The sequence below is a fragment of the Alnus glutinosa genome, chromosome 10, assembly GCF_958979055.1.
Source record: "Alnus glutinosa chromosome 10, dhAlnGlut1.1, whole genome shotgun sequence".
Lineage (NCBI taxonomy): Eukaryota > Viridiplantae > Streptophyta > Magnoliopsida > Fagales > Betulaceae > Alnus > Alnus glutinosa.
In genome coordinates this window covers 20,479,257-20,503,844 of record NC_084895.1, presented here as the reverse complement: position 1 = coordinate 20,503,844, position 24,588 = coordinate 20,479,257, and the positions used below count along the sequence as shown (strand labels likewise).

General features: G+C 37.7%; 2 protein-coding genes and 1 pseudogene across 2 annotated transcripts; 2 read left to right on the top strand and 1 right to left on the bottom strand.

Annotated features, from left to right (window-relative positions):
• Positions 1-1,811: 1,811 nt before the first annotated feature.
• LOC133879173 (uncharacterized) lies at positions 1,812-3,971 on the bottom strand. The gene has a single exon (XM_062317709.1). It carries the CDS (start codon positions 3,969-3,971, stop codon positions 1,812-1,814), a length of 2,160 nt encoding a protein of 719 aa, XP_062173693.1.
• A 4,524-nt stretch (positions 3,972-8,495) lies between these two features.
• Positions 8,496-11,618, top strand: LOC133880089 (UPF0481 protein At3g47200-like). The gene is made up of 3 exons (XM_062318970.1): positions 8,496-8,645; positions 9,227-10,129; positions 10,867-11,618. The coding sequence occupies exons 2-3, from the start codon at positions 9,253-9,255 to the stop codon at positions 11,409-11,411; spliced, it is 1,422 nt and encodes a 473-aa protein (XP_062174954.1). The 5' UTR covers positions 8,496-8,645; positions 9,227-9,252; the 3' UTR covers positions 11,412-11,618.
• Positions 11,619-16,570: 4,952 nt separating this feature from the next.
• On the top strand, positions 16,571-19,989 carry LOC133879511 (ankyrin repeat-containing protein ITN1-like; annotated as a pseudogene).
• The last annotated feature ends 4,599 nt before the right edge of the window (positions 19,990-24,588 follow it).

Here is a 24,588-nt window from a genome sequence, read left to right as displayed (position 1 = left end):
AAGTACGAGTAGAACTGATGTACTTTTCTGAGGCATTCGGACATCCTCGTTTCCTGCGTGGCGTAACTTCCGTTTATCTGCTCAACAATTACTCGCGAATCGCTTCGAATCTCTATATCCATTATTCCCATTTGCCGCGCGATCTCCATGGCCGACAGCACAGCCTCATACTCAGCTTCGTTATTAGTGGCAGGGAAATCAAACTTCAGAGCATACCTGAGCTCTTCCCGGTCGGGCCCTCGGAACACCACTCCAGCTCCGCTTCTTCCCCCCGCTGAGGAACCATCAACGTAGGCAACCCAAGTTGGTCCCTTCGTCGGCCCTTCCTCATCCGGACCTTCACCCATCTCTACTACAAAATCAGCCAAGGCTTGTGCCTTTGTCGCTGTCCGAGGATGGTACTCGATATCAAACTCCCCCAACTCGATTGCCCAATTGACTAGCCTTCCCGACAAATCGGGTTTCTGCAACACCTTCCGAAGGGGGTATTCAGTGAGGACCCGTACCGTATGGGCTTGAAAGTAGGGCCTTAACCTTCGCGCTGAAATTACCAGAGCATACGCTAATTTCTCAATCCGAGGATATCGCTCTTCCGCCCCATGTAATACCTTACTAGTGAAGTACACTGGCCTCTGCTTGCCTGATTCTTCCCTCACTAATACTGAGCTGACTCCAGTTCGGGACACCGCAAGATACAAATAGAGGATCTCCCCCTCCACTGGGCGACTCAGGAGTGGGGGATTGGATAAATAGGTCTTTAGCTCCGCAAAGGCCCTCTCACATTCCTCCGTCCAGCTGAAAGCCCTCTTTAACACCCTAAAGAAAGGCAAGCATTTGTCCGACGACCGGGAAACAAAGCGATTCAAAGCGGCTAACCTTCCCGTCAATCGTTGCAGTTGCTTCATCGTCCGGGGGGAGGGCATTTCCAAAATGGCCTTCACTTTATCGGGATTCGCTTCGATTCCCCTATGTGACACCATAAACCCCAAGAACTTTCTAGAGTCGACCCCGAAGGCACACTTCTGCGGGTTCAGCTTCATTCGGTACCTCCTCAAATTTTCAAATGCTTCCGCCAGATCGGCAATATGGCCTCCAGTAGTCAGGCTTTTGACAAGCATGTCGTCAACATAAACCTCCATATTCCGCCCGATTTGCGTTTGGAACATTTTGTTCACCAGCCTTTGGTATGTAGCACCAGCATTTTTTAATCCGAAGGGCATTACCGTATAACAATACAGCCATCGATCAGTCGTGAACGACGTCTTCTCCTGGTCGGACTCCGCCATGCGTATTTGGTTGTAACCGGAAAATGCATCCATAAAGCTTAATACCTCGTGACCGGCCGTCGAGTCGACGAGCTGGTCTATCCTGGGGAGAGGAAAGCTGTCTTTCGGACAAGCTTTGTTGAGGTCGGTGAAGTCTACACACATCCTCCACTTCCCATTGGCTTTCTTTACCAACACTACATTGGCCAGCCATTCCGGATAATCAACTTCCCGGATAAATCCTGCTCTAATCAACTTTTGCACTTCGTCTGCAATTGCCTGATTGCGCTCTGAGGCGAAAGTCCTCCTCCGCTGCTTCACCGGTCTACAGTTCCGGTCAACATTCAGCCGGTGTTCGATAACCGAGGGGTCTATTCCTGGCATCTCATCATGCTCCCAAGCAAAGACGTCCAGGTGGTCCCGCAAAAATTTCACCAACCTCCCTTTTTCGTCTGTTGGAAGCTGTGCGCCTACCTGGAGTTTCCTACCTTGGGGTCCGACCTCCACCTCCTCGAGATCCCCGGTCGGACCCCTCGCCTGTAATTGCTATTTAGTCACAGGACCTGTCCCCTGACCGAGGTGTGCCTGGCGGGAAGAACCCCCCAGGGAAACATTGTAGCACTTGCGGGCTGCCTTCTGCTCCCCTCGGACTTCTCCCACTCCGTCGTCCGTCGGAAATTTCATTTTAAGATGGGGTATCGATGTGACCGCTTTCAACTCAGCCTGAGCTGTCCTCCCGAATATAGCATTGTAAGCGGAGGGTTGATCGACAATAAGGAACCTTACCAGAATTGTCTTCTCTGTTGGGGAACTGCCCACTGTAACTTGAAGCTCAATTGACCCCAGTGGCATCACCCGTTCTCCTGCGAACCCCACCAGGGGAAATCTGAAGGCAGAGAGCTTATCTTCACTAATTTTCATCAAGTCGAAGGCCGACTTATAGAGAATATCCGCTGAACTACCATTATCCACCAAGACCCGATGAATCCTGTGATTTCCTATAACCATGGTTACCACCAGGGCATCCGAATGGGGTAAGTATACCCCCTCGTAATCTTCATCCGAAAAGGTGATGGGTAACTTCTCGCGCCTCGCCGCTTTTTCTGGCCTTGTAATCGCGTAAATGGACACCTCTCGCATTTCCTTCGCGTAAGACTTGCGAGCCGAATAAGTCTCGCCTCCCCCTCCAAAGCCTCCAGCTATAGTCTGGATTTCAGGGAAGCACCCCGAGTCCTGCGGCCTCCCGCGGCTTCTGCTCCGCTCACGCTGAGGCGACTTCTCCGCTCGGACATCCCTGTGGGGCTGCTGAGGCGGTCTTCTTTCCCGATAGTATTGCTGCTTTCCCGGGCGCGCATCACGCCCGGACAATCCCTGATTCCCGGCAAACTTATACGCAGGGCGCTTATCCGAGGTGCCCTCTCGTCTCTCCACGAAACGCTTCAACTTGCCATCAGCTATATACCTTTCGATCACCTCTTTCAGAGAAATGCAATTGTCTGTATAGTGACCAAAAGAGCCATGGTAGTGGCAGTATTTATGCCGGTTGTGCGGAGGCGGATGGCCCTTTATTGGTGAGGGATCCCTGTAACTCGGGTCCTTCCTGATTTCCATGAGAATCTCCTTCACTGGAGCATTCACAGGCGTCCAGTGATAACTTTCAACTCTCCTAGTGGGTCCGCGCTCTGCAACCTCCCTTCCTATCGGGGCCGCCCTCGACTTTGATCTCCTGTCCGGCACCGGGTTTTCCTTTCCTGGCCCCTCGGCCCCTCGGAACGCACGAAGGGTTTCTTCCTGGTTCACGAACTCTTCCGCCCGATCATAAAATTCCTGCAAACTGTCTGCCGGTCTTCTTGCTAAGTCCGCCATGAGGGCACCATCCTTCTTGATCCCTTGATAAATGGCACAGTGGATAAATTGCTCATTCTGAGTCTCCGCGGCCAACCTCTCCTGGTTGAAGCGGAGCAAGTAACTTCTCAATGACTCCTGGGGGCCTTGCTTAATGGTCATCAATTGTTGAGCAGGCTTTTTCCGGACAACGCCTGCCATAAACTGAGACGCAAACTTCCTGGCGAGGCCTTCAAAACTCGAGACCGAACGAGGAGGCAAAGTTCTGAACCATTCTCGAGCTCCCCCTGCCAAAGTAAGGGGAAAAGCTCGGCACGCAACCTCTTCCGGAGTGGCATGCAGCACCACGTGCGCACAGAAACTGGCCAAATGTTCAATAGGGTCCCCCAATCCTGTATATACGGGTATTTCGGGCATTTTGAACTTACTTGGGAGTTGGCATGACATTATACGATCAGTGAAGGGGGACACTGTGGTAGAAAACAAGCTGTCGGTCAACAGAGCTTTCCCCTTAGCTCCCGATTGCGTGGATCCCATCAAGTAATCACACTGTCGCTCCAATTTAGTCAGTTTTCGAGCCCACTCCTTTTTCACCTTTTTATTCTTCCCCATGAGGTCAACAAGTTCGGCATCACTGTCAGACTCGTCCTCACCTCCAACCACCTCTTCCGAACGCCCATCTTCACCCTCAAGATTCACCTGATCACCCTGTGGCAGGTCTTCTTGAACTTTCGGCCGCTCCGTTCGATCTCGCTCCTGCAGCTCCCTTTCGAGTTGCGCCACTTTCTCATTTAAGCGGGCTATCTCAGCCTGGGGGTTATGTGAAGTCCCTGGTCCCTCGTGCACATTTTCTTCAGCCATGCTTCTTCGAGTTAACCGCGTACTTACCATAGAAGATTCCAAGTATTCTCGTATTCACAGGAACACGTGACCACGTCGTTCCCACAGACGGCGCCAAAGTGTTAACAAATTTTCTGGAGCTGACGACTTGGAATCCCGGATAACACCGTGTACCAAAGCTCCCAAGGTTGACGAAATTCAAATGAGTGTTCTTCAAGTTGTCTGCAAAACAAAAGGGGTCGTCGGGGTGTCCCGGCAACGCCTCCTCCGACGATCAAGTTAGAATTGGTGTAAAAAACCTCTTTAGCAAGAAGAAATTCGTGTGTGTTTTAGAAAAAGATACCTCTCTTTTTTATCAGCCCAAACCTTTTATATGTCTGCTCCTCTTAAATGTCCTTCACGTCAACATTTATTACTCGAATATGCTTTTCTTTTCCTTCATTAATTTGAGCCCATAAACCCAGGCGCTTATACCGAATCGTCCCTACTTTCTCTGATCGGCGGCGGGCAATCATCGATTAATAAGACAAAAATATTAATTAGGGAGAATCTCCCACTTCATTTCAAACAGCTCCTCTCTTAGCCGCAGACACCAGCTCATCTCTCTATCATTTTAATCAATGGCGGGAAATTCCTTAACATAACCAATTTTATTTAATATATTAAATAAAATTCCTGGCGCATGGGCATGCGCCAGAAAACAAACAGCTTCCTGGCGCATGCCTTGCGCCTGGAAGTCATTCCTGGCGCAAAATCTTCTTTCCAGGCGCAACTTCTTGGCGCCAGAATAAGCTGGCGTATAATATATGTGCCAGCAAATTCATTTTCCAGACACTGCATTAGTGGTATCTGTAACTGCCAGGAATCAAATGCCAGAAACATGTTTCCAGACATTTATTGATACATTCTTGGCATATAAAAAATGCCAGGAATGAGCATTTTTTTGGTAGTGACAGCAGAAATCATAAGACTAGATTAGCTGCCCATTTGCAAATATTGTGGTCATTTTTGTTTCGATAAATTGGGTTGGTGTTAAGTGTGATCGTACCTTATTATTTCTTGTATTTGATGATCTAATTGCACATAAGCAAATTTCAGCTAAAAGAATTACGTTTTTTACAAGTGGACATCCTGTATTTCCATTTTAAATGCTATCATATGTTTATTGTCTGTATTAAAGAATTAATAGATGTGTATAATTGTGTGTATATTTACAAGAGTAGTGAAGCCATGGACAAGAGTTGTATGAGAAATATGGAGAGGATCAACAGAGTATATGAATGGCATTAAGGCATTTATGATAATTTCAGCTGCCAACTCTAGTTTTGAAGTGCTCATCGTGTGCCCATTTAAAAAGTGTTGCTTGGGCATGACATTTCGAGAAGATGTTGTGTACAACCATTTGACTTCGGGAGCAGGGATTTTGGAGGGCTACACAAAGTGGGTAATGCATGGGAACAAATTAACCCTCGGCTTAGAACTTATTAAACGCTGAAAGTGATAAAGACCCATTTGGATGAAGCAAAGGTATACACTGAAGAGAAATTAGCTAAGTTATTATGTTCGACCGTTAAGGGTTCTGTCCGGACCAAAAGACAAACTTGGAGAGCAAGTTTTGCTGTTGAGTCACGTCCAGACCCAAAAGGGTACACTCTAGAAGCCAACGGCTTAAGTGGATCATAGATTGCCACGTGGTGATTTGACAAGAGAGAGAGAAAAAGAGAGAGAGAGAAGTTAGTGTTTGCTAATTATATTTAATTCGTTAAAACGAGAAGGATTAAGTTCGGATTAGCTAGGATAGACATGTTAATATATGTAAAGCATTAGATATAAAATGCATGTTATGTTTTTAACTGTTGTTTCTATTATCATGTTCTGAAATATTTTGTTGTCGGATATTATGTGATATTGAGTTATATGTATATTATATAGAAAATGCTAAGAAAACAAGAAGATTTTTATGTACAAACGTCTATATGATAATGTTTACTCTAACATTTATGACATTTAGATGGCAAACTCTGATTCAAAAACTCTAAACTAATGGATGTTACTATAAACATTAGTTATAAATATTTTCAGAAGAGAGGAGGGGCTCATCTTATACGTGGTCGATTTGATTAAACTTGCGATCATACTTCCATTTTTGAAATTGATGTAATTTTGCGGATGTTGTAGGAGAATTAGAAGACTCTTTTGCATGACTTAATTTTTTTATATAAGGCTTATTGGAAGCCTCCTTATTTTGAGAAAAGTCTTTGGAAGGAAAATGCTTTACTTCTTAAATTTTTATCTTTAAAATATTCTCTAATGATGTATCATTATATCATGAAATGGTGATAAAGACATTTTTTAATTTGGGGAGACCCTCTGTGATGACAGAGTGGCATGCAGGTGCCGCCAGCTGGCTAGCAATCTCTCAACAAATCTTATCCGATTGTTTTAGGAGGGATTGATGGGACAAGCCATTCCTTTAATCGAGTTCTTTCATTCAAATGAACACATTTAATATTAAAATGCCTTCTAAACGTGACGAATTAATTATTGAATTAAAAAATCTTCATTAACATTTTAAAAATTTGACAATAAAATTACAATAAAAAACTGTCAGATCTTGAAATTGAATCAGTAATAATATATTGCCAGCTACCAATTTCCATCAACACTGTCGTACTAGCTTTAATTAGTTATATCATAGATGACATCATCGCAAATACGTCATTCACGACATAATGGTCCTTGATCAATTGGTCAATTTCCACTAAACTTTTGATCGATAGGTATTTTTTAATTTTTTTTTTAAATGGTTAGGTAAGTTTAATTAGTAAAACATCATTCCAACAAAAATAATATTGAAGTCAAATTCATCATCATATTAGTGTTATTCAATATATATATATATATTTTAAAAAAAATTAATCCAATGAAAAAGTTGTCATTTGAATTTTTTTTTTTTTTTTTTTTTTTTTTTTTTTTTTTTAAAGCATTCAATTAAAACTCAATTTAAGTACGGTGCTCAAAAAACTCAATATCAGTAATACATGGTAGAATTTCCCCTAGAAAGACATATTCTTGATATCATTTTTTTTTTCAACACCTACTTGTTTTTTTGTTAATATAATCCTAGTAATTGGATTTATATGCATATTTTATTATTAGTAAATGAAATATTCAAATGATTTTTAGCAAAAGAGTTTCATTCGCAAGCTAATGGGCTGCTCTGTTACAATCTCACTTTAAATGTGTGACCTGCCATTTTTGTAGGCATCTCAATGCACATGAGCATCATCAATCATATATAGTGCCGTACATACTCTAATTCATGCCATCTCTCTGTTATACCTATACCACCTAAAGAGTATTTCTTTCTAATTCTACCCTTTGCAAGAGGCTAGCTAGGCTAGGCCCAACTCCGAGCAAAAGTTGTCATTTTTTATTTGGACTATAATATTGTATCACAATATATATTATATATATATGAGTAGTTTTGTAGCTAGTACTTTTGTCCCACTAAAAAAAAAAAGTTATGAAATGATACATATTTTAATAAAATAAAATACACATAATTATCTCCCACAGATGCTATTAGCTGGGTATTTTACGAAATTTTGTTAAGAGTATATGTTATTTAAAAGTAATGCTGTAGGGAAGATTCATATCTTTCTTTGAGTCCTCTTAAAATTGATATAGTTTTTAAAATTACTATTAGATCAAAATTTAATTGTGATATATCATACATCTAATTGTAATTTTAAAAACTACATTAATTTTTTGAGAATTAAAAGAAGACATAGGTCTTCCTTTTAGTATTATTTGTTATTTAATTACAAACTTTCATATATTTGAAACAAAGATAGTGTCAATATTTATTGTTCTACAATTTAATTATGGCTTTACCAATCACATCTCTCTGTTTATCGAAACAACCGAAAAAAAAAAAAAGAAAAAGAAAAAAAAAGAAAAAGAAGGATATACAATGTACAAAATATGGATGAATCAGATAGCAATCAAATTTGCTTTGTTTGATGCTGTGAAACTATAAATTAATCAAATAAAAGTAACCGATGAACTCAAATAAAAAATTCATGTATTTTTAACACATATCAATTGAATATTTTAAACACATGCCAATTTTTCTTTTTTATTTTAAAAAAAAAAAAAAAAAATCTTTACCCATTAATTAATTATGTGCCCTTTCAGATTCAATTTAGGTCAAAGTTCATCTGATTTGTTTTTACGCGAAATGCACTTTCCATGCGGCTTTGTGCCCATCTCTTGTGCTCCAAGCTGATTGGTACGTGGCTCATGAAAGTTAGGTGGCGTTGAAGCGGGTGGAAATAAATCTCAGCCGTTGAAGACCTAAAGCATATATACTATTTTACAAAAATTAAACAATATATATATATATTCCAAAAAATATTTTAATACCTTTAATTAAAAATTCATTTAATCTCCCCAAGGTGTCCTTTACTTTTAAAAAACAAGTAGCACTTTTTATAATAGAGCAGGAGAGAGACCTAGACTACTGAATAAATGAGTGAGCAAGGTGGATAGCAGATATTATTATGAGTGAGAAAAAGAGAGAAAGATAGTTGATCGATCATTGTGGCATTTAAAGGGAGGAGCTCTTGTGTTCTCTCAAGCACTCAATAGTCAAGAACTTTCTTCTTACAGGCCGGCCAGCAGCATTTGCAGGTTCTTTATTCTCTCATTTCATATCTTCTACTGCTGGTTTTAGAACACATGTCTTCCATCTCTCTTAAATCCTATACATTTTGAAATCATATATACTTGGATTGTTATATGAACTGTGTATATATATAATCTTCGCCTTTATTTGCTAGCTAGCTAGTTGTTGGTTTGTTTGTGTTATAGTAGTGGGTTTATACCCAAATAAGGGTGAAAAAGATTACCTTTAATAAGCACTAGAAGACTAATTACATAATTTCTATGTTTTTTTTTTTTTTTTTAATAACAATAGATTACTCAGGTAAGTTACTATCAGAGCATTAGCAGTGAGCTCTCCACAAAGAGATTTATGGAGAATTGTCCATCCTATTGAAATTGCTTTGTGCATGAAAAAAAAAAAAAAAAGATTTTTATTCTATTCTGTTTTAGAATGTATATTTAGAAATTTTTATATTAGGGTTTATTGTCTAGCTTCTTTATTTAATTTAATTTTATTTGTAAATCACTCATACTTTGTTTGATCATTTTATTTAATTTAATTTCAGTATACAAGATGAAGCCCTAACGTTTGATCATTTTTCTCTCAGCTTGACTCTCTTGACGGAGAAGGAAGATGCCCTGCCAAGCTGCAAGTCATGTTCAGGAAAATGGTCTTAAATGCAAAGAATTGGTGATTGACATCCCAGCAGATCTTGGGCCGGCCGAGTGGCCGGAGGAGTGCTGCATCTACAGGGTTCCAAAGAAACTTCGCAAGGTAAACAAAGAAGCCTATACTCCTAAGTTAATCTCAATAGGCCCCTTTCATCACCGGAGGCAAGAATACCGGGACATGCAAATGCAGAAAGTGAAATATTTGAGGGACTTCTGTGAAAAGACTGAGAAGAGCCAGGAGGATCTTGCAAGCATCGTTAAAGCGAAAGAAGAACAAATCCGCCGTTGCTATGCAGAGAACTCAAAACTGATCAGGAGTATAGAGTTTCTAAAAATGATTCTATTGGATGGCATCTTTATAATTGAGCTCTTCAGGAGGAATTCTGAAGAGGAAGAACGTAAAAAGGATTATATATTAAGCAAACCGTGGCTGAGGGAAGGTATACAGCATGACTTGCTTCTACTCGAGAATCAGCTTCCTTATTTTGTTCTTGAGGATATATATAACTTCGCCTGCCCTGGCTCTTCCAGTTGCAATAACAATCACAAAGAAGTCGAGCAAACGAAGAATCCCGAAGAAGTGCCCAAGCAGGATACTCCCTTTCTTAAGCTTTGCCGCACGTACTTTTCTAAATATGATCGGCACCCAGATTCCAGCATCGATGCGGGAGTAAAACATTTGACAGATTTGCTGAGATGTTTTTTCTATCCGTCAGACCTGAAGGATAAAAGAAAGAAGGCGATTGATCACCAGTATAGTGCCACAAAGCTTGACGAGGCCGGAGTGAAATTCAAAAAAGATGAAAAAAGACACCTACTTGACATCAGATTCGAAAAGGGTACTGTTAATTCCATCCCCACTTATTTGACAGGTTTAAATTAATAGAAAATAGTTAATTTAATTTTTAGTTATATATTTTAATACTCTCTTAGTTTGTAGGTTCAAAATTCCTCCTTAATTAGTAAGAGGTGAAATATTGGATAATTTTCACTTATTTTTTCTATCTTTCATCACTTTTGTAATCATATTCATAAACTTTAAAAAATGTTAATTTAATATATCAATCTTTCTATTCTTTTCTATTTCACTCCACTATTAAAATTTTTCGTTAAATCCTAACGGAGATACGTAAAAATTCATAAAATACCCCTAATTTTTTTTTAAAGAAAAAGAACAAAAAAATTTACAAGGATTTAGTTGTTAGTCAAGATTTAACGGAATTTACAAAAATACTCATTCTTGAATTTTTAAAAATATTTATATATATATATATTTTTTTTAAAAAAAAAAAAAACTGGTATTTTGAGTATTTTGACTGAATTTAACAAAAAATCCTAATGGAAACCAAAGTAACATTGATACAATAAAGTGATAATTTTTAGAGTTTAAAAGTATGATTGGAAAAATGATAAAAGAGTAGAGATGGTAAGTGAAGTTTTCTCTGAAATATTAATAGAAACAATATTTGAACTCAGTCTATGATACCATGTTGAATCATCACTTACTTTTAAAATAATAATAATAATAATAATGATAATAATTAATTTTAATTATTTAATTTATATCTAACGGCAGATCCGTTCTTGGACTACTGTCCTTACCTGAATTGTTCATGGCTCTTGAATTGCCTACCATGCTTTATCTGCTTGGAGCGCATGCAAGTTTTCTTGGAACTCCCTGCCTTTGAAGTAGGGCACGAAACCGACTGTGTTTTCCGAAACATCATGGCCTTGGAGCAGTGTCAGTATCCAACAGAGGCTTACATCTGCAATTACATTCTGCTGTTGGATTCTCTTATCAACACTGCAAAAGATGTGGATCTGTTGGTTGAGAAAAAGGTTATTGTTAACCAACTTGGCAGCCATGAAGCAGTGGCGAGACTGGTTAACAAGCTTGGCCACCAAATTTTAGCAGAAGATTCCTGCTACTATGAACTCAGCCAAAATCTTAATGGGCACTACGAAGGCTTCTGGAATCGAAATATGGCAACCTTGACAACAACATATTTCCGCGACATTTGGAGAGGCACTGCAACGGTTGTTGGGATTATCTTCCTGCTTTTAACTTTCTGGAATATCTTCCTCAGGCATTTCGTGAAAATGCCTCGCTCATGGTACTAATTGAAGCTTTTTGCTTTTGCTTTGAGTTGTCTTCCTCAGGCATCTATGGAGAGTCTGTATTTGCAGCTAGCTAGTAAAGTAGTTTGTATCACTGTTCACAAATAAGAAGGGTTTGTCGTCTGTAATTTGACATCACGCACATATGGTGCTAATAATGTGTTTAGAAATGTTGGGGGGTGAATATCATTAACAAAATCACAGCGGAAATTATCTCCCCCTTTTTGTGCAAATTAAATAATCAATCTAACTAGCACCAAAATATCAACTCACTCAAGAATAATGCAGAAAAATAAATCCAGCAACAACCACAAGCAAGACACCAAAATTTTTGCGTGAAAAACCCTCCGGTGTGAAGGGAAAAACCATATGACCTAGTCCAGTTATAACTTTCACTATCAATAATAATGGGCTTACAAATTGTCTTCACTAGAACAATATTTAGAGTTTATCATCACATCAAGAATACACACATTTTTGGATTAAAACATAAATTCATCACTTCAAAAGTGAATTATAACAAAACAAAGAAGGGTTTCACCAAGTGGGGATGAACAACTGAGCAACTAGAGAAGAAGTCCAACGATTGACACCAGTCAATGCGTAGCTCTCGTCGTCAAGAACAACATACTAAAATTTCATTAAGATTGGACCATAAATGACCATCTAATCTCTGACGAAAATAGCTAAGTTAGAAGCTCTATTTTTCTCCTCTCCCTCACTGTTTTCTTGAGAGCCTTTTCAAAAACTCACTTCTCCCTCTCTGTAACTCAAGCTGAAAAATCAGCTTGCCTCCCTTTTCTTTTCTTTTTTTTTATTTTTTTTTCCTTTCTTGCTGGTCACAAGTCAAGAGAGTCACGCACTGTGCGTGACTTTTCTTTTGCTGCAGAACAGAGGGCTACTACCCTTTGTTTTTCAGCACACCTGGGTTGGTCCCCACATAGGAGGGACCAACCAATAGGAAATTAATAATAGCGTAAGATTTTCATCATTCAATTCATAAGCCAAAACAACCTTAACTTTATCGTTTTCCTCTTGCGCATGCATATATATATATATATATATATATATATATATATCTTAATCCAACTAGTGATAGCAACTAATTATTGGAGAACTTTGTCATATGGGTCGACTTGAATAAGGTGCTTTATGGTTGGCAAATGATATTTGTACATACACTTATATTTGGTGTGAAAATTATATATAAGAGTGCGTACAATATGCATATAAATAACACACCTCTTTAAAACAATCTCTTTTTTCATTTTAAAAGAAATAGCGACATTATCAGAGCTTAATAAAAGAGAGGCTTAAATGGGTGCCTTCCATTATTGAGGAACACGTACAATTGGTGCCTTCTATTCGACCTAAAATACAGGGGCAACTTTAGTTGGAGCAATTAGGATCGCACACCTTTATCTGAATTATTGAAGGCCTGTCTCGCTGGAGGGTGGCCAATGAGGAATGGTATAATGGTGGGGCATTTACTAGCATCCTTCTTGCATCCTTTTGAGACGAGCTTCCGTTTTTTTTTTTTTTTTGTTAAAAAAAAATTACAGTTTCCGTTTGAGTTGCAGCAGGTTCTTTCAGATAAAAATAAATAAATTTATTAAATGCATTTACGTTTTTTACCTGCTGCGTGCTACCGCGATTTTTTTTTTTTTTTGAGAAAAAAAAAAAAAAAATGCTTCTCTTTCTCCCCTCGTTCGTTCCTCTTTTCTCTCTCTCATGTTTCCTCCATGGCACGGCACAGCTCTCTCTCTGGCGGACTAATCTATTCAGGGCCAACATTTTCACCCATATATCTGGAACTAATTGTGCTACCTCTAGAATGCTGAAATGATTATATAAAGGACAAAGCCAAATGTGTAAGGGATATTGGAGAGTTATTTGTTTAAGGTATATTGGCACGTGTTCCTATGCCCAATTAAAAATTAAAAAACATAAAATATTTAAAAATAAAAATAAAAACACTAAAAAAAATTTAGAGGTGACTCAAGCTACACCTTTGAGCAAAATGGAGGTAGTCGAACACCCCCCATTGAGCTGAGCCACCCCCATAGCCAGTTTAGGGGTGGCATACTGCCCCCATGGCCTTTAGGGGCGGCCAAGGGAGTGACTGAAACCACCTTCAAAAGACTCGAGCCATCCCCATTTGACTTAGGGGTGGGTTCGGTCACTCCCAATGGCCATGAGAATAATTCGGCTACCTCAAACCGGCCGGAGGTGGCAAGGCTCTTGGGGTGGTTTCAACTACCCCCATTTTGCTCTTTTTAGGTGCATGGTTGAACCACTCCCAAGGGTCATGGAGGTGGTTCGTCCACCCCTAAACTGGCCACCCTTTTTTTTTTTTTTTTTTAATTTTTTTATATTTTTAATGTGTTTAATATTTTTAGTTTTTTAATTGTGTTAACATTAAATTTTATTTTTAATGGGACATAGTACATGTGACAATTTTTTAAGAGTGCTGACTTCGACTTTTGTTAATTTTTGGACGAAATTGGGACAAATGTATTATTTTCGCCTTTAACCATAAACGAAGTACTATATGTGACACGAAATGAAGCATAAAAGTCAAAAAATAATGCTTAGCTGTGGTAATGCCGATATTTTTGTAGTGGTAATTGTTTTTTTTTATAGGAATATTTATTCCTCTTTATAAAGGAATAGTTATAGAATGAATGTTCCTATAAAGGGAAATACTAGACATTCCAACACTTTTTTTCAAAATTTAGTTCCAACATGATGTGTCACAATCCTATGAGATTGTGACACATTTTCCAAAATGATAGATCTCATGGGATTGTGACACATCATATTAGAACCAAATTTCATAGGATTGTAACACATCATGTTAAAACCAAATTTTGGAAAAAAAAGTGTTGGAATCACTACAAAAAAATAAGACATTAGCCACATGGCTATAGTAGCCGTTACTGTAGCTACGTGGCCAAATAGCCACGTGTCATAATGACCACATGGCGAGATGTAGCAAAAAAAAATAAAAAAGCCAGTTAGACACGTGTATTTAGTACACGTGGCAACATTGCCGCGTGTAATTGATCCATGTGGCCATGTTGCACCGTGTATTAACTCCACGTGTCCACATGGCCACGTGGATTAATACACATGTGTATAATTAGCCACGTCACCACTTAGCCACGTGGCAAATAAGATACGTGGTTAAAATATTCATATTTTTTTTAATTTATTAAAAAATTATTAAAATTTTTTAATTTTTTTTTGAAAATTTAAAATTTTAGTCATGTAGTTTATTGGCCACGTGGCACATAAATCACATGGCTAAAATATTCTTTTTTTTTTTTTTAATTTTTTTCAAGAAATTTATTTTTTTAAAATTTAAAATTTAATATTTTTATGACCACATTGCTGGCCAATTGGTCACGTGGAAAATAAACCACGTCGCTATTTGCATGTTTTGGGGGGAAGAGTCCCCGCCTCTTGTTTGTTCTAAATTTCTCTTTGATTTCAATTTTTTAATTTTTTTTTTTGTTTCTTTTTAAAAGTCAAATCTGTCACCTTTTTTAGGCGACAGATCTGGCTTCTTAAAATTTTAGAAATCTCTCTATCTCTCGTCTTTCATTTTCTTCTTTTCTTTTTTTTTTTTCTTTTCTTTTTTTCAACTCTCTCGTCTCTCCCCATTTTTCATCAAAAAAATTTATCACTTTGTTTGTATTTTTTTCTCAGCAAGCGACGACTCACCCCCACCTGAATGCACGACTCGATCACCAACACCCGGAGAAGCTTGTTTTCGTCGTCGATGATAGAAAAGAGACCGGTGGTTTATGGGTCCTTTTGATGGTGATTTTTGGTCTTTTTATTACTTGTTTTTGGTCCTTTTTGTTGGTCGCCGGAGTAGTTAGTGTCTTTTGGTGTTTTTTACTCATTCTCGCCAAATGGATATTTTTGGAGGGGGTATTTTCGTCGATCGGTGGCGTAGGTATTGTATACAATATTAGAAAGAAAAAAAAAATACTGACTTTGGCGACGTGGGTTAGGAATAGGCGGCTAAAAATATATAATTTTCTTCTTTTAAAATTTTTATTTTTTTTTAAAAATACATTTAGTCACTTAAAGATGGCACATGGCTAAAAGTTAAATAGTCACAAGTATAAAAGGACACGTTGCTAAATGTACATTTAGCAACAACCGGATTCATCACATGGAACCCACGTAGCTAATTGCACGTGACTAGCAGTTAGCCACGTGGATGACTCACATACACGTGGCTAACTGCATGTGATTAAAAAACAAGTTTTTTGTAGTGAATATCTAGCATCCCTCTCCTATGAAATAGAAACAAACATTGTTGGCAATTAATTACATTAAAGAAATCATTGTTCAATTAAATTATGGATAAAAATTTCTTCAAAACTAGGTTGGAGGAATTTCCTCAAACTCAATCTCTAAAAGTATCATATATCCCTTAAGTATATGAGATACACATATTTTGGGCATTTCAAAATGAGAATTTACACATGTCAGTCATGTGTAGCACTATTTTAATCATACGCTAGCGGCTGGTGCCAATTACAAGAAAATGGTAATCGGTAGGGTCAAGTATTATAAATGGAAGTTTGGAGGTAATTAAGTGCTAATTAATGAAGTCTCAGTTCGAAGTGTGTAAATGTATTTTCCGCATAACACTATTGGATTTGCAAAAAGTTAAATGTAGTATATATATAATGCTTTGCTTATATTACACTTATCAATAATTTTCATTAACCACCATTTTGTCAAATATAATGTGATAGATTTAAAATCTTCCTACGCTTCATTTGCATGAAAAATTTGTGGTTAATTAATTAGATATTATCTACCACATCCAATCCATAAACTCATATTTTGAATAATAAATATATTGTTCATTTTGTGTAAATAGTACTGACTTTCTATTGTGCATGACTGAGAAATTTTCATTATTAATTATTTTGCAGTGCCATCTCTTCTGCGCCAACTAATTCTAAATCGATCTCCTTAATTAATTAACCTATTTGGTACACTGCATCCACTCAATTAATATATCTATTAATTTTCTGAATTTTTATTTTATTTTATTTTATATATTTATAGTTTCATCTAGTTAAATTGGCAATATTGCTTTGATTATTGACAAGGGAATCAAGGATTTATATGAACTGAAGTCGATCCATGTCCAAGCCGATGAACTTCTACGTATCATGTGCAAGGAGGTATCAGTTTCAGATACTGAACAAAGGAAGAAAGGTTCAGTTAACGTTTATGATGCCATCTTCTATGCTATAAAGAGGGGGATTTTTGAATTTGTTATCGAAATAGTCAAAGAAAGTCCAGAAATTGTGTGGAGCTATGACGGCGAACGTGTTTCAACTATATTGGCTGCTGCTGTCTTACATCGTCAACCTAAAATATTTAGCCTTATATATGGGCTTGATGTGAAGAATGTTCTAACGTATAAGCATGACAACCAAAAAAATAACATATTACATATGGCCGGGATGCCGGCACCTTCGACTCTGGCTAATTGCGTCGCCGGTGCAGCTTTGCAAATGCAAAGCGAACTACAATGGTATAAGGTACCTCCCTCCTCACTTTATATTTCTTTCATACATTTTCACTACCGGCTATATTTTACAAATTATAGAGATTCTAGGCCGGAGATCGAGAGAAAAAGTTGGGAGAGAACAATTTGATTTGGAAAGAGGCCAGGATACATGTTGTTTGACTGCTCCTCATTTACATGTGGGTTTAAACTCTCTTTTAATAGGTGAGACTCAATATGTATGTGAAATATTTAATTGAAATATGGGGTGAATGACTAAAACAAGCTAATGTTCGAACTTAAGACCTTTAGTTCAGATACCATGTTGAATAACTACTTATCACAAAAGCTTAATTAAGCTAATAAGAGGATATAAATTTAATAATTTAATCAATACTTTAATAGTAACTAGCCTAGACCAGAATCATGCAGTTGATGCAGGAAAAGACCGACATTAGTGTTATTTTTTTTATGCATGTGTATTTTAATTTTTGTTTTCCATTAAGATTAGGTTTTCATTTTTCAATTATTCATTTGTGTTTTTGTTTTTCTTTTAAATAAGGATTACGTTTTCCTTTTCCATTAAGGATTAGATTTTTCCTTTTCTAGTTAGAATTTGTTTGGTTTTTTCCTATATAAGGAATATAAAATCAATGGACCAATTCAGTTCAGTCTTTCAGAGTTTTGAAGTATCAATTAGGATTGGTTATTTTCTGTCTTCCTGAATGCCTTTTCAATCTTCAATTCTCAGTTTTTGTTGCTATTATACCCTCTCAGAACAAGCTTAGTTCTTCCTGGTGTCAGCAGTAGTGTTTCTATTTTTCATAAAAATCCACCGTAACTCCATTTCTAACCCTTCAAAAACTCATCCGTATATAGCTCTATATAATTCGGTGTGCAAATCTGGCGAGTTATAACTTGCCGGTAACCGGGAAACCGGTTTGGTACCCGGTTGGAAATAATTGGTAACCGCTCTGGTTTTAACAATTATATATACCCGGTTATAATCAACAACCGTTACTAAATTTGCCTTAGGGTTTTATTTTTACACATCTGATTCTCATTATTTTCCTTTAGACCTTTTTGCCTCGCCCTACATATAGTGTTTATAAATCACACATAAAAAGTTAAAAACACCAAACTTTTTATGTCATACTTCTTATTTTTTTGGAGAAAAATCTAGTTTTCTCCTCTAACAACAAAAACGTATCAAAAACATAATATCCAAAACTTCTTAGTACACCACACAATACCATTAATATCTCATCACTTCAGTAATAATTAACTATATTACCAATAACTTAACAACAATGGAGTTCAAAGAGAGACTAGTTATTATCTGTGTCACCTACTCCACTCCTTCAACAAAATCCCCTTAAAGAGTATTTCCTCCCTAGAGTAAAACTAAACTGAGCAACTTAGTTTTTCCAACCAATGTGACATGGCAGCCTTTCGGTGTTAAAAACGAGAGAAGATGAAACGGTGTGTATTTTGCCTTCACTAAACCTTTTTGACAGAACATTAACAGAGGTAGTAAGTTGAAAAAAATGTATAATTGAAGCAAATATCGTCTTAAACATAACAATGTATCGTGCATCAAAGTTTTTTTTTTTTTTTTTTCAATTTTTTGTTATTTTTCATGTAATATTTTCCTAACAATTTTAGTGTCTGTTTCTGATTCTTCTTCTTTATCACCATATATTCCTAACAGCATATATAATCTACACTTTTGAAAATTCGGATAGCTAGCTATTTGAAAAAACTACTATGCCAAATATTTAGCCTACACTTTAATTTGTTGTGGAATTTCTTCACGAATTTGGATAGACTAATAAGTTAATATTCAATTTTTCTCCATATAAGGATAAATATTCACTGTTAACAAATGCAGGAGGTGGAAAGCATTGTCCATCCCAATGCTAAGGAAGCTTTTAACGATGATCGTATAACCCCACCAGAATTGTTTACGAAGAACCACAAGGACTTGATGAAAGAGGGAAAGCAATGGATGAAGGACACCGCAACTTCTTGTACAGTGATAGGGGCTCTTATTCTTATATACCGTTATGTTTGCTGCAGCCATTACCATTCCAGGCGGTAACGACCAAAATACAGGCCTCCCAATGTTCTTAAAGAAAAAGGTGTTTATGCTCTTCATAATATCCGATTCCCTATCACTCTTTTCTTCATCAACTTCAGTGTTGATTTTTTGGGAGTCCTCACGTCATGAGTTACGCGGAAGACGATTTCCTAAAATCCTTGCCCACGAAGATGATAATAGGCCTTTCCACTCTCTTCTTCTCCACAGGGCCGGCTCAATATATTATGGGCCTAAGGCGACAATTTTAGATGAGGCCATTTATATATATATATATATATTTATTTATTTATTTATTTATTTAATAATTATTTTTCTTACTTTTAAGATTTAACATTTTATTGCCAGTAATAAATTTGTCCGCAGATTTTTTTTAGATTCGATTATATTTTGTTTATTCTTCTATGTCTAAAGCTTTCCATAAGTCATAACTAATCATATTTCTAGCATATATTGATAAATCACTGTATTTATTTTTCTTTAGCAAAATCTTGTGTTCCTAGGCCTTACGGTTGATTTATCCATGGGATTTAGAGTTAATGCATTTTTTTTTTTTCCTTTTTGTTCCATTTCTTTAGCAAAATCTTTGTGCACTATAATTGGGCCTTTTCTTTTTAACAAATCTGTCTTAATTTTTTCATATCCATAGAGCAATACTATTTTTGGGGGGCCTTTTTTCACTTAAGGTTTAGGCGACCGCCGAAGTCACCTAGTGGAAGAGTCGGCCCTGCTTCTCCATTGCAACCATGATGATAGCCTTTTCTGCTGCTCTTTTAATTATGCTGCGTGGGGATACATGGCTTGTCATTCCTGCCATTTGTTTGGCTAGTGTTCCTGTCACCCTGGTCGTATGGATGCAGTTCCCACTTCTTGTTGAGATGTCCATTTCAACTTACGGACCAGGTGTCTTCTATAGGAAAAAGAAGCGTTGGTTCTAACCAGAGCTGAAGATTTTTTTCTTTTCTTTTTTCTTGGAACTAGTCTATTAATCTGGTTGTGTGGATTGTTCTGTCTGTTCATTTTCTACGAAGACTCTATTTTTGGCGGATTGGCCCATTGCTGTCGTGACTCCCGACCAACGCCAATCCATGGAAGTCGACCTAAACCTACCAGTAATGGGTATTTAATATATCGAATGAAATTATGTTAGGAATTTTTTGTTTTTTTAAAGATACTGTCGCTTTTAAAATCTGTTTTTGCCTTGTTATTCCATTTACCTATTCGGCAGAAATTGATCAGGCAAAGACATGTAGATAGTATATATTGATAAAAAAATAAGAAGCATTGATTTGATTGGAAATATTGAACTCAGGGACAGAGGGAGTGGGGGACCGGTACAGGCCACGGCTCCCTCAACTTTTAAGAACAAAAAAAAATAATATATATATATATATATATATATATATATGATTTTTAGCTATCGGCCCTAGTAAGAAATTTTTTTTTTTTCCCTTTTATCATCTCTTCAACTGGTCGATTGACGCCGGAACAGAATAGCGATTATTTTGCAGACTAATCAACAAGTAGATTGTAAGGAAGAAAACAAGAATTTCACTCTAAAAACAGAGAGAAAATTCTAAATTCGATAAATTATCAATAACAACAAAACTGTTGGAAAACGCCCACAAGCCGGGCTTATATAGCTAAAAATTAGGTCTTTAGAAGAATTTTACCAAAAATTGTGAAATCCCGAAAATCCTAATAAAACGAAATACGGAATAAAATAAGCAGTCTGTCGAAAATCTGGCCCAAATCGGGCTCAGAATCACCTCCGAAACAATAAACGAAAAATTACCATAAATGGTAAAAAAATCTAAAATTAGGATTTTGAAAAGGAAAACAGTGGATTTTGGGGCTTGAAACGAGGCGCATCGAGCATAGCTCGATGGCCATGGTGTGCGCGCCAAAGATAGCTTTCCGAATTTGGGGTCATATGGGCGAATCGGAGATTCGTAGCCAAAGTTATGGCCAAATTACTGCAGCGCACTCAGAAATTGCCCCAATTAGGCCAGATTACGATTTATTGCCAATTTTGCGCTGATCTGCCTGCTCCAGGTATCTCAGCGCCATTAATGTACAATCTGACCGCTCAGCGTCATCTGACTCGGATCCTCCTGCAACACCAGTTTAATCTAATTTGGAACGATAGCTCTTCATTGTCAATACTTTTTTCTTTAATATTTTATGGGTAGCAAATGACATGTCTAAAAAGAACAACAACGGAAGGAGTTTACAGAGTTGCAGAGGTTTTGTTTAAAGTAAATAAAATGAGTTTACTAAAACAGTGCATTAGAACAAGACAAGTGTTGACTCAAGAAGTCACACGCCTGGCAAGTATATGACCTAGGAAGAACATTTCTATTCAACAACAACAATATGACTGAAGAATTTTCAGCTAGCTCATGTTGCAAATGCATTAGATGTTTTTACTCATTTATATTTTTTAATGTTCTTAACTTTTTTTAATTTCACACACCTTTCTCTTTCCTCCCTCTGCTCTCTCTTTCTGTCTCTTAACTTGCAGACAACAGAGAGAACTCGTCGGTGCTGGGGGAGGGAGGCCAGCCTCCATCCCCCCAGCTTTGGTCTTGTCCCTTAGTCCTCTTGGACTAAGGTTTTTGGTTCCTCCTGAGTTTTCTCAATGGAGGCTAGCTTTCTCCCAGCCATTAAGGCTATGGAGCTGTTGTTCCCCTAGCCTAACAAGGCTATGGTGGCTTGTTTTTGTGTTTTTTTCTTTTCTCTTTCTTTTGTTCTTAGCAGGAAGGCTCAAATGTAGGTGTTATAGCTTGGGAGTGTGGCGGGTTTCGTGTCTTTAACAGAGGTTTTGGCCGGTTTTGTTCAAAATTTGTTCTTCAACTTTGGTGCCAGATCTACATACCTCCGGTGCTTATTCCAAGACACGCGCCCCCCAGCCGCGTTCACCGTCGTTGTCCGCTCCAGCCGCCGAAAGCTCAGGCCACGACGGTAATTGGTTCCCGGCACGTGGCCGGCACGCGCCAGAGAGCCTGTTGCTCTTCGGCGCGCGTGTTGGACACGTTCCGCCTTTTCTGGCTGTGCACGGTGTTGGATGGGGTCTACGGTGGTCGATCCTCTGCTGGGTGGTACCGGTGACGACATGTGTCCTCCACGCGCCGCCGTCTCCGGCTGAATCCGCCACTGTCTCACTGCCGGCAGCTGCTTTGGGTTTTCTCTGTTTTCTGTGTACAATCTCATGTGTCTACTGTGGATCACAGTTTGTCTATTTGTAATGCACAAATGTTCATGGGCTTATTTGGTGTCTGGGGTAGACTAGGCCAATCCTCTTATGTTGATTGTATGTGCTTTAACTGTAAAGAGGTGATTTATTTGGTGTCCTTGTAATATTTGTGGATTGTATTTAGGCAACTGCTTCAAGTCAGACTTGTTTCTGACTTAAGGTTTAGGGGGGTCTTGTACCTCTATCATTGTACTCGCCCTTGGGGCATTCAGTAATATATGGTAGCACATGCTATTTTGTTCGGAAAAAAAAAATAATTTGCTTAACTTTTTTAGCTACTTTGACAAAGGATATACTTCTTAATTCAATATATATATATTTCCCGAAAAATGTGTCGACCCTATTCCTGAGACTTTACCTTCAAAAGAAAAGTTAGTTTCATTACGCCGCAAGGTTATTAGCGTCACAGGCAAGCTATGAGGTTACTAAAATATTTGGTATTCACAAAAAAATCAAATAGGTCTCTCGATCCAATTTCCATCTAAATTTTTAATAGAAATTGTGAAACATCATGTTAGTATCAATCATATTATGATATGTGTTAGACACAATAAAAAAATATAACATATACACATACAAAATATTAAAATTAATTCTTTAAAAAAAAAAAAAAAACACAAACATGAGCGGGTGGTCGAGCCACACCCTTGGCCCAAGTGGGAAGTGGCCAAAAAACCCCATGGCGGCCATTCAGGGGCCATTAGGAGTTGTTTAGGCAGCCCCATTTCATCATTCGGGGGTGGCCGAACTACTAGCTCACATGGCCATTGGGATGGTTCGGCCACCCCAAGTCGGCCAACACTACAAAAAAAATGATCATTAGCGGCGACAAAATATCGCCGCTAAAAGTCTTTTTTCCGCCGCTATTGATCAATAGCGGCGACATGTCGCCGCTAATAAGTTAGCCGCAGATACTCCGCCTCTAATGATCAATAGCGGCGATGTAAGATGTCGCCGCTATTGAGTGATCAATAGCGGCGATAAAAGTCACCGCAAAAACGTTTTTGGTCGCCGCTAAGTGATTTTTGCACCAAAGTCGTGTTTCGCCGCTATTGATAGTCCAATAGCGGTGACATACAAGTCACCACTATTGAGAGACCAATGGCGGCGACATAAAAGTCGCCGCTATTGGACTATCAATAGCGGCGACATAAAAGTCGCCGCTATTGAGAGGCCAATAGCGGCGACAGCTAGGCTAGCACAAAGTGTAAAGTATTAGCGGCGACATAATAGTCGCCGCTATTGGTTATGTATTAGCGGCGACATAAGTCGCCACTAATACTATAAAAATTAAAAAAATAAGTATTAGCGGCGACCTAAGTCGCCGCTAATACTATGAAAAAAATTAAAAAAAAAAAAAAATAGCATTAGCGGCGACTTAGGTCGCCGCTAATACTATTAAACAAATTTATATATATATTTTTTTTTTGAAAAATATATTTTTGTGTATCATTATATGTAGTTACCTGTCAAACTTACCATTAAAGTCCTATATTATTCGATATTTCCACACCATATCATTAAAAATCAATTGTATAATGATTATACAAAAAGTAATCATTGGTATTAAAGTTAGACCACGTACATGCAATATAACAAAACTGACTACATGCAATCCAACCAAAATTTAGAATCAACCAGCCTATATATCCAACCATCTACCAACAATACAATAAAAAACCGTGAACAATACAAGAAAGAAAGAAAAAAAAAAAAAAAAAAAAAGCAATCAAAACAACATTAATTGGAAAATGCCATTGGAGTTTCTAAGTTGTCTTTTGACATTATCAAACACCATCTATGCATACATTTTTTCCAAATAGAATTGCTTTCGATTTGGGAGATGACATCCAAATAGAATTGCCACCTGATATGGTACTGCTTTCAATGCAACATCCAAAGACATCTTAGGCTTGGCAGTTCTAACCCCGGCTTCCGCCTGCAGTCAATAGCACCACAATGGCATTCATCAAGTTATGCATCATATTACAAGTACAGGGATACAACTAAAGAGTTATGCAATGGCTCATATTGATAATCTACATTTTCGAATTCTCTCAACAACACTACTTCATACCTCTCAAACCTCCCCTCAGTTCCTTGAATAGTTGAATAACTTTTATAATGCAACAGTAGCTACTAGCCAAAACGAAAAAACCATTAACAGAATATAGCATCTTATCAGCAAACATGTGTGCTTCCACCATTTTATTTTCTCTCTACAAACAGATCGGGCCGACCATGTTTTTTCCTTCAACGGCTAAAATTTGTCCTTGGTATA

Excerpts from the sequence above, each read along its gene's own strand:
- LOC133879173 (XM_062317709.1), bottom strand. The coding sequence starts at position 3,971 with ATGGCTGAAGAAAATGTGCACGAGGGACCAGGGACTTCACATAACCCC.
- LOC133880089 (XM_062318970.1), top strand. The coding sequence starts at position 9,253 with ATGCCCTGCCAAGCTGCAAGTCATGTTCAGGAAAATGGTCTTAAATGC. Across the intron at positions 10,130-10,866 it reads TGACATCAGATTCGAAAAGG|ATCCGTTCTTGGACTACTGT; the intron begins GTACTGTTAATT and ends ATCTAACGGCAG.